Below are 10,000 nucleotides of genomic sequence, written 5' to 3'. Positions count from 1 at the left end.
CGACGAGTGGTGGTTGGTCGAGGATCTGTTGGAAGAGTGGATGAAGTTGCAGTGGGGCTCGTGGGGCGACACGCCCACCGAGGACTCGTGGGACGACACGCGCGGAACAGACTCGTGCGAGGCGATTCGAGGCAGCGGCTCGTGGATTAACAAATGGGACACCGACTCGCGGGACAGCCGGCGCGGCAGGGGCTCGTGGGGGGGGAGGAGAGGCCCCGACTCGTGGACAGACGAGCGTGGGCTTTGGTCCCGGGGAGATTGTCGCGGCGACGACTCATGCGAGGACAAGCGGGACCCCGAATCCCGAGGCGACGCCCGGTGTGCGTGCTCCTGGGGCGACATGCGATGGATGTGCTCCTGGGGCAACATCCGGTGTGCGTGCTCCTGGGGCGACATGCGATGCAGGAGCTCCTGGGGTGACATCCGGTGCGTGTGTTCCTGGGGCGACATCCGGTGTGTGTGTTCCTGGGGCGACATCCGATGCACGTGCTCCTGGGGCGATATGTGTGAGGCTGGGTCATGAGGTGACATCCGGTGTGCGTGCTGTTCCTGCGGTGACATGCAAGGAGGACCTGCTTCATGAGGAGACAGGCGGCGCCCGTGCTCATGGGGGGAGAGATGAAGGGCCCCTGGCACATGGGGCATGTGGCGAGCTCCTGGCTCGTGGGGAGACAACCGGGGGAGCGATTCGTGGGAGAGGCGCGACGAATACTCTCGCGGAGACATTCGAGGGCCAGCCTCGTGGGGCGACAGCCGGATCGGGACGCCCTCGTGGAAGGAGAGCCGCGCGGCGCCTCGCTGCGGGGACAGGCGGGGGGAGGGCTCATGGCTCGAGGGGCAGCGGGAAATCTCGCGGAACGACAGGGGGGAGCCAGCGTCCTGGGGCGAGAGCCGGTGGGGAGGTTCGTGGGGGGAGGAGAGCCGGGAGGAGGGGTTGCTGGAGGCCTGGGAGGTGCGCGTCAGCGGTGGGGGGAGGTTCGTGGCGGACAGCTGTAACGACGACGTTCCGCCATTTTGGTAACATTCCATTCTTGACTCTGCCGTGGTATCATGTCATCCTGGAAGAGTAGAGAGGACATGGTTAGTGAGAAAAACTTTACAGACGTGTTTCTTGTATCTATAAAGAAACTTATTGTACATTGGAGGATGGCATGGTAAAGGGTTCATATCTAGCAAATTTCAATCCTGCAATAATAATAACAATAATCAAACATAGCACAAGTATACAAAATACATGAAATCAATTCTTGTCCGTATCAAATACAGTAATTATTGTATCTGAGTGGCATATTTACCGAAATTTAAATACTCGCTTTCACATTTCTCTATTTATAATCACGTTACAAAAAACGAAACAAACTGAGAAAACAAAAATCAACACCGGATATTAGTACTTTCTGAATCTCCATCTTAAGAGGAGGAGTTAAACCCAACCCACATCCCTCTGCTGAATTAATAATTCCAACGAAGTCAAAATCTCAGCAGTCCCCCCTGAAGGCTGTAATTGAATAACTCTGTTCATTATGTCCAAAAAGGACTCTCCTGCACGTGTATCTGTGTCTGATTAAGCGATTTCGTCTGCGTGTGACAGAAGCCGTGCGGCGATGCGTTCATGCGCGAATTGGGAACTCACCGATAGAGCGCGTTCAAGCTTTCCGACTTAATTACAGATTAATCAAGTTAATTACACATCGCAGGTAAGCATGTGGAGGATTTCGAGGGTCCCACGTCCCTCCTTCAAGCTCTGTCGGAGCTCGCCCGCCCACGTGTCGCCAGCCGAGAGAATTCCAATACATATCGCATCCCCCACCCCCCACCCCCCACCCCCCCAACCCCAAAACCTCCCACTCCCCCCCACCACCCCATCCTTTCCTTGGACGCATGAGGATCTTATCTTTAAGAATCTTCCTGTTTCTCGAACGAACGTCAGCTCTGAGGTGGCTCATCATTCAGCCTTTTTTTTTTTATGTCGCGCCTCCGACTTTGCAGATTGCGCCACGTCTCACGGGAATAGGGAGAGGCGGCGAGGAGGAGGGAAGAAAGGGAAGGAGAGGCGAAATGTCGGAGAGAGTGATTAGCTGAAATATTAATCTTGCGGGTTGATAACACTCACTTTTTTTTATCAACATGATGCAGATATAGCAAATGTAAAATATGTTTAGGACAAACGTATTTATTCTATATTAGCATTCATTCAGACTATTCAACAATTATGAATATTGTTTTTCATAATCGATTTTATCTATCATCATTCGATGAATATATAGTACATATATAAATATCTATATATACATTATATATATAGTATAAATATATATATATATTTATATATATATATATTCATATATAATATATATACATATATACATACAACATACATACATACATATATACATACATACATACATACATACATTACATACATAAATACACACACATAAATACACACACACAAAATACACACAACACAACACACATATATATATATATTTATATTTATATATATATATTTATATAATATATGCGCTATATATTTTTTTATATGTATGTATGTGTGTGTGTGTGTGTGTGTGTGTGTGTGTGTGTGTGTGTGTGTGTGTGTGTGTGAGTGTGTGTGTGTGTGTGTGTGTATTACATATTCAGGAAGATCGTTCCTAAATAACCGTGAACTCAGGTGTGGACGGACATGTCAATTCATTCGTAAAATCTACGGCTATCTCAACCCACGTTTAACTATATATGCAAAGCTTGCAAAACCAATAAAATTATATATAAGTGGGAAAAATAGCCTAATCAAATCAAAGTGTGTGTGTGAATATATATATATATATATATATATATATATATATATATATATATATATATATATATATATATATATATAAACATATACATATATATACATATCTATATATAACATATATAAATACTAATAACAATTCATATGGGTAACCATTATGCATTTATATATCCGTATATATACTACTATGACCTTATATATATATACTTCAATATGATGTTACACTATGCCATGCAAATTTTCCTCTTTACTTTGACTCAACGTAGGTCAATCTACTTCCCTCCTCCCTCCCTTCCTCCCTTCCCTCCCTCCCTCCCTCCTCCATCCCCTCCTCCTCCCTCCTCCTTCCTCCCTGTTCATCAAATCGAGTACACATAATTCTCTTCCTTGGGCTCAGGAAGTTCCCGTAGCCACTGTGTCTGAATGCGTAATAACTGCCCCCCAACCCTGCAGGCTAAAGCGACATATCAACCTTGAGGTCGTGCATAGGACGACCCACATATTAACCGCGCACTTTATTGGTCATTAAAGCGGATTGAGGGGATTACGCGACACCGAAAAATTTGACTGTTAATTCTCCATGTGTGTTACGAGGAAACTTACATGCAATGGTGAACCCAACATTTTTATAACCCTAAGCAATCTCTCTCCTCTTTACTTCCTGACCAACGTAGTCAATCTACTTCCCTCCCTCCCTCCCTCCCTCCCTCCCTCCCTCCCTCCCTCCCTCCCTCCCTCCCTCCCTCCCTTCCTCCCTGTCACTCAAATCGAGCAACATCTCCCTACCCTTGGGCTCAGGAAGTTCCCGTAGCCACTGTGTCTGAATGCGTAATAAAGGCTCCCCAACAATGCAGGCTAAAGGGACATATCAACCATGAGGTCGTGCATAGGACGATCCACATTTTAAACGAGCACTTTATTGGTCCATAAAAGCGGATTGCAGGGGATTCACCGCGACACGAAATTTGACTGTAATCTCCATGTGTGTTACGAGGAAACTTACTGCAATGTTGCAACATCTTTCTACCCTCAACAATCTCTCTCCTCCTTTACCTCTTGATCAACGTGGTCAATCTACTTCCCTCCCTCCCTCCCTCCCTCCCTCCCTCCCTCCCTCCCTCCCTCCCTTCCTTCCTCCTAGTCACTCAAATCGAGCAACATCTCCCTACCCTTGGGCTCAGGAAGTTCCCGTAGCCACTGTGTCTGAATGCGTAATAAAGGCTCCCCAACACTGCAGGCTAAAGGGACATATCAACCATGAGGTCGTGCATAGGACGATCCACATATTAAACGAGCACTTTATTGGTCCATAAAAGCGGATTGCAGGGGATTCACCGCGACACGAAATTTGACTGTAATCTCCATGTGGGTTACGAGGAAACTTACTGCAATGTTGCTACCAAAAAAGAGGAATGTTTACGCATGTTTATGTCTACGAGAGTGCGGCAAAATCTTTTCTAATTACTTGAGAGTATTGTACCGATGTTAGCTTCTGTGTATTGCATTTGTGCCTTTTGAGAGAATTAGAGTGAAAAAGGGAACGGGGACTGTTTACGCGTGTTTATGTCTACGAGAGTGCGGCAAAATCTTTTCTAATTACTTGAGAGTATTGTATCGATGTTAGCTTCTGTGTGTTGCATTTGTGCCTTTTGAGAGAATTAGAGTGAGAGTGAGAGAGAGAGAGAGAGAGAGAGAGAGAGAGAGAGAGAGAGAGAGAGAGAGAGAGAGAGAGAGAAACCTGGAGAGATGAGAGGAGAGAGGAGAGAGAGAGCGAAGCGAGAGAGCGAGCGAGCGGAGAGATGCGAGGAGCGAGAGAGAGAGAGAGAGAGGATGATGGTTTACGCGTGTTTATGTCTACGAGAGTGCGGCAAATCTGTTCTAATTATTGAGGAGTATTGTATCGAGTTGCTTTGGTGTTGCATTTGGGACTTTTGAGGAATTAGAGTGAGAGGAAGAGAGAGAGAGAGAGAGAGAGAGAGAGAGAGAGAGAGAGTAGGAATGAGAGAAGATGAGAGGAGAGAGGAGAGAGAGAGGAGAGAGAGAGAGAGCAGCGAGAGAGCGAGAGAGCGGAGAGAGTGTGAAAGAGAGAGAGAGAGAGAGAGAGAGGCAGAGGAGGTGACGTGGAGACGAAGAGAGAGACGAGAGAGAGAGAGAGAGAGAGGAGAGAGGGACAGAGATGAGGAGAGTGATGAGATGACGAGACAGAGAGAGAGAGGAGAGAGTTGGTATGTGTGTGTGGAGAGAGTGAGAAAGAGATGAGAGACGAGAGTGAGAGAGTGAGAGAGAGAGAGAGAGAGAGGGGAGTGATGAGGGAGAGAGAGTGAGAGAGAGTTGGAGAGACGAGAGAGAGAGAGAGAGAGAAAGATAGAGTGAGAGAGTGTGCTGTGTGTGTGTTGTGTGTGGTTTGTGATGTGTGGTGGTTTGTTGTGGTGTGTGTGTTGTGTGTTTGTGTGTGTAGTGTGTTTGTCTGTGTGGTTTGTGTGTTGGTTTGGGGGTTGTTTTGGGTGTGTTCGTGGTGTGTGTTGTGTGTGCAACGTGTGTGTGTGTGTTTGTGTGCGTGTGTGTGTGTGTGTGTTGTGTGCGTGTTTGTGTGCGTGTTTGTGTTTGTGTGTGTGTGTGTGTTGTGTGCGTGTGTGTGGTGTGTGTGTGTGTTGTGTGCGCGTGTGTGTGTGTGTGTGTGTGTGTTGTGTGCGTGTGTGTGTGTGTGTGTGCGCGTGTGTGAGAGATGTCAGAGAGAGAGAGAGAGAGAGAGAGAGAGAGATGGAGAGAAGGAGAGAGTGAGAGAGAGTGAGGGAGAGAGAGAGAGAGAGAGAGAGAGAGAGAGAGAGAGAGAGAGAAGGGGGAGGGAGAGGAGAGGGAAGAGGTGGGGGAGAGGAGAGGGAGAGAGAGAGAGAGAGTGAGTGAAGAGGAGAGGAGGATGAGAGACGATAGAGGGAGGCGACAGCGAGAGAGAGAGAGAGTGTGGAAAGAGAGGGGAGAGAGAAAAGAGAAAGAGAGAAAGAGAGAGAGAGAGAGAGAGAGAGAGAGAGAGAGAGAGAGAGAGAGAGAGAGAGAGAGAGAGAGAGAGAGAGAGAGAGAAAGAGAAAGAGAAAGAAAGAGAAAGAGAGAGAGAGACTTCTCAACTTCACGCTGTTTGAGTTTTCCAAACGAGCGAGAGGGAAAACTCGTGGCGGAAATGCACGTTATTTCTTTGATCTTCTTTCCAGACTCACACTCATCTTCTCTCCCGTCGTTTGCCCAAGCCTCTTCATCCATTTCTTTATTCCCTCTTTACCAATCTCTTCCTATTTGCTCATTCTGTTCTCCGCAAATAGTATGTAATCATTCAATTTCAGATTTGATTTTTCTTCGATTTCTAATTCATCACCGCTATCAAGATGATGATGATGATGATAATGATGATGGTGATGGTGATGATAATGATGATGGTGATGATGATGATAGTGATGATGACGATGACGATGATAATGATAATGATAATGATGATAATGGTGATGGTGATGATGATGATGATGACGATGATGATAATGGTGATGGTGGTGATGATGATGATGACGATGATGCCGATGGCGATACTGGGATTAATAGAAGTCTTTTCTATGCATCCAATTACTCTAATATCTCATTGCAGACAATGTAAATCAACTGCATGCACCGTGCACCGAAGCCTATTACAGTGTAAAAAAAAAAAATAATAATAAAAAATAAATACATTACCAGATTTACTACCTAACCAGAACAAACTCTGTAATACTTTCAAAATTCCTAGATACTTTGCCGCAACGAAACAACTTTATTGATATTGATATTGATCATCTGAGGCAAACTTCATGGAAAGTTGCAATTTTTGTTTCCTTTTTTGGATTCAATTACCCTTTTGATTTCTGAAAATACTCATATTATAGTGATCTTATCCCTATCATTATTCTTTACCTCTGGGATTTATTTTTCTATTTAATAAATTTCTTGAAAATAATCTACGGCGTTATTCGACTCGCCATATCAAGAAATAATCTTGCTGTTTATCTAAAAAATAATCTTGATTATCTTCCGGGAAATCTTTCTTCTTTCTGTTCCTCCGGCCTCCTTCCTTTTCTTCCTTCCTTCCCCCTCCTTTTTATTCTTCCCCCATTTCCTTCCTTCCTCCTCTTTCTTTTCTTCTTCTTCTTCTTCTTCTTCTTCTTCTTCTTCTTCTTCTTCTTCCTCCTCCTCCAACTCCTCGAGATAGATAGATAGATAGAGAGAGAGAGAGAAAGAGAGGAGATGAGCAAACACGAGTAAAAATTAAAAGAACAGCGCGAAAGATAAGAGAAGAGAGGAGAAGAGAGAAGAGAGAGAGAGAGAGGTGATGAGCAAACACGAGTAAAAAAAAATAAAAGAACAGCACGAAAGAGAAAAGAAGAGAGAAGAGAGAAGAGAGAAGAAAGAAAAAGAGAGAGAGAGAGAGAGATAGAAGTGGAAGAAAGGGAGGGGGGAATCTCATTATATAAAACGTCACAAAGTTCTGGCGTTTCATCGGAGGAGGGGGAAATTTTCAAAGTAATTGGAAACTTAAGGAAAGTGCTTCAAAGTTTTCCGTGCAATTGCATGCTTAAGTTTTGCATTTACGACGTAGCTAATGGCATCGGCCCTGTACCCCACCCCCCCTTTCTCATCAACCTCCCCCTAACCCTTAACCCCTTACCCCTTACCCTCCACCCCCATCCCCATTGTACCCCCCCCCCCCCACATACACACTCACTCCATCCCAGTGTCTTCCTGTCAGTCTTATTGTCGGTGATGAGTCAGCACTTATAGCTGACAGAGGCCGGGCGAAGCGACGTCTTTGCAAATCTCTCTGAACTGAACTGAACTGAACCGTCGGTATTCTTCTTGCAAGTTGAACGCAGCAAGAAAATAATGATCATTGTAGACACTCATTCCTGATTGAGATCTCGTGATCGAATCTACGCCCTAAAAAATCGATCATTATCATCAATAACAATAACCACAAAATGATGATAATGATAATGATAAAAATAATAGTAATAATAACAATAATAATAGTAATAATGATACTGATAAAAATAATAGTAATAATAACAATAATAACAGTAATAACGATAAAGCTGATGATGATGATGATAATAATAATAATAATAATAATAATAATAATAATAATAATAATAAAGATAATAATAATGATAATGATAATAATAATAATAATAATAATAATGAAATAATAATAACAATAAAACAATAATTATAATAATAACAATAATAATAATAGCAACAACAACAACAATAATGATAACAAGATGAATAAGAATAAGAATAATTATTGTCCGACGGTTCGCCAACCCAGAACTCATGCAGTTCTTCCTTCGACGCTAGCCATGCAGTCAAGTGCATGGTGGGAGGCTGTTACAGGTCTACACACGCCATGCAAAGGGGGTCGACTCCTATGTACGAGAATTTCGAAAGACAATTCGATGTCTGAACCTTCGCACCTTCAAGAAATCATGAACAGCATCTCAGAAGGAGAAGACGAAGAAGACGAAGAAGAGAAAGAAGAAGGAGAAGGAGAAGAAGGAGAAGAAGAAGAAGAGAAAGAAGAAGAAGAAGGAGAGGACGAAGAAGAAGGAGGAGGAGGAGAAGACAAAGAAGAGGAGAATAGGACGGAGAAGACGAAGATGATGATGATGAAGACGAAGACGAAGAGGAACAAGAGAGGAAGAGGAAGAAGGCGAAAAAGAAGAAGAAGAAATATTACGGGGGAAATATTAAGACAAATTTAGAAACAAAAGACAAACAAGCAGCCAATCCTGACATTCCTCGCTATAGTTTTACAATTTAATTGGGAATATATTTATGTATGTATATGTATGTATATGTATGTACACGTATGTATACGTATGTATGTATGTATGTATGTATGTATGTGCATGTGTATGAGTATTTATGTATGTGCGTCTATGTGTATGTGTATGTGTATGTGTATGAGTATATATGTATGTATGTATGTATGTATGTGTATGTGTATGTATGTGTATGGCCAACAAAAATGTATGTATATGTGCCAACAAAGCTATGTGTATGTGTATGTGTATGTATATATGTATGGGTATGTTATATGTATGTGAATGTATATCAGTGTAAACCCCTGTTGCACGAATTATGTATATTGCAAGATTACGTCGTATCCCTTCTATTGAACCGCTGTGTACCAATTGAACATTGTGTAGTTGATTATGTCCGTAATCAATACGTCGTCATTGCAAGTCGTCAAGGTATAAACCAGTGCAAGTCATATTCGTGCACGTCCAAAGTGAAGTCTATGAGCATGTCATTAAAACAAACGTTGAACCCAACCCTCCGTATAAATAGGTCAAACGTAACAAAAATTGTGTATTGCAAGGTCAACCGTAACCAACGCTGACGTCATATTGCGAGATCAACCGTAACCAACGCTGACGTCATATTGCAAGGTCAACCGTAACCAACGCTGACGTCATACTACAAGATAAACATTGAATAGTCAACAGTATTGTAACAGCTGCATGTTTATTTGCACGGTACCACAACGGTCTATTTAGTATTTTATTTATACTTACGTATATTTATTTTTACTGTTTATTTTTACCTTTTGTATGATGATGATTATGATTTATCATATACTATTTATTTGTCAATATGTGTATATATTGTTATTTAGTTTGAACGCCTTACTACAGTTTATTTTCATGTTTCTAAGACTTATTCTGTTTCTAGGTTTTACATGATTTTTTTTTCTATAATAATTTATTTTAATGAATTCACGATTGATTGAGGTATTTATTCATTCACATTTACCTTGTTTATCTACCATTCTTACTTCCCTCGTTTTACGATCTGTTTTGTGCCCCCCCCCCCACCCACCCAAAAAAAACAATAAATAATAATAAAAAATAAATAAATAAAATAAATACAAATAATAATAATAATATTAAAACACAAAACCCAAGACTTTAAGACACTGCTCTCCCCTCAACCATCCCCCTCACCCCCCAAATAAAAACAATAATACTATTAATAAAACACAAAACCCAGAGACTTAAAGACACTGCTCCCCATACTCAGCCTTATTGCGTCATCCTAATACTTGGTCTGTGTATTCCACTTATTTATTTTCTGCACCATTAGAGAAAAATAAGGTAAGAATACTGCACTATTCTTAATAGA

General features: G+C 42.5%; 1 protein-coding gene across 1 annotated transcript in view; it reads right to left on the bottom strand.

Annotated features, from left to right (window-relative positions):
* The window catches only part of LOC122246116 (uncharacterized), a 334,123-nt gene that overhangs the window by 147,899 nt on the left and 176,224 nt on the right, over window positions 1–10,000 (bottom strand). The window contains exon 3 of the mRNA XM_086542170.1: window positions 1–1,058. This exon is cut by the window's left edge and continues 1,338 nt beyond it. Within this exon, the coding sequence (XP_086398296.1) occupies window positions 1–1,029 (1,029 nt within the window). The 5' untranslated portion in view covers window positions 1,030–1,058. The remainder of the gene's footprint in view (window positions 1,059–10,000) is intronic.

This window comes from Penaeus japonicus, unplaced genomic scaffold (genome assembly GCF_977035675.1).
Source record: "Penaeus japonicus unplaced genomic scaffold, GWHDUDI00000001_assembly GWHDUDI00000012, whole genome shotgun sequence".
NCBI classification, from domain to species: Eukaryota; Metazoa; Arthropoda; class Malacostraca; order Decapoda; family Penaeidae; genus Penaeus; species Penaeus japonicus.
The sequence above is the reverse complement of the archived record's forward strand: the minus strand, read 5'-3'. Positions and strand labels throughout refer to the sequence as shown.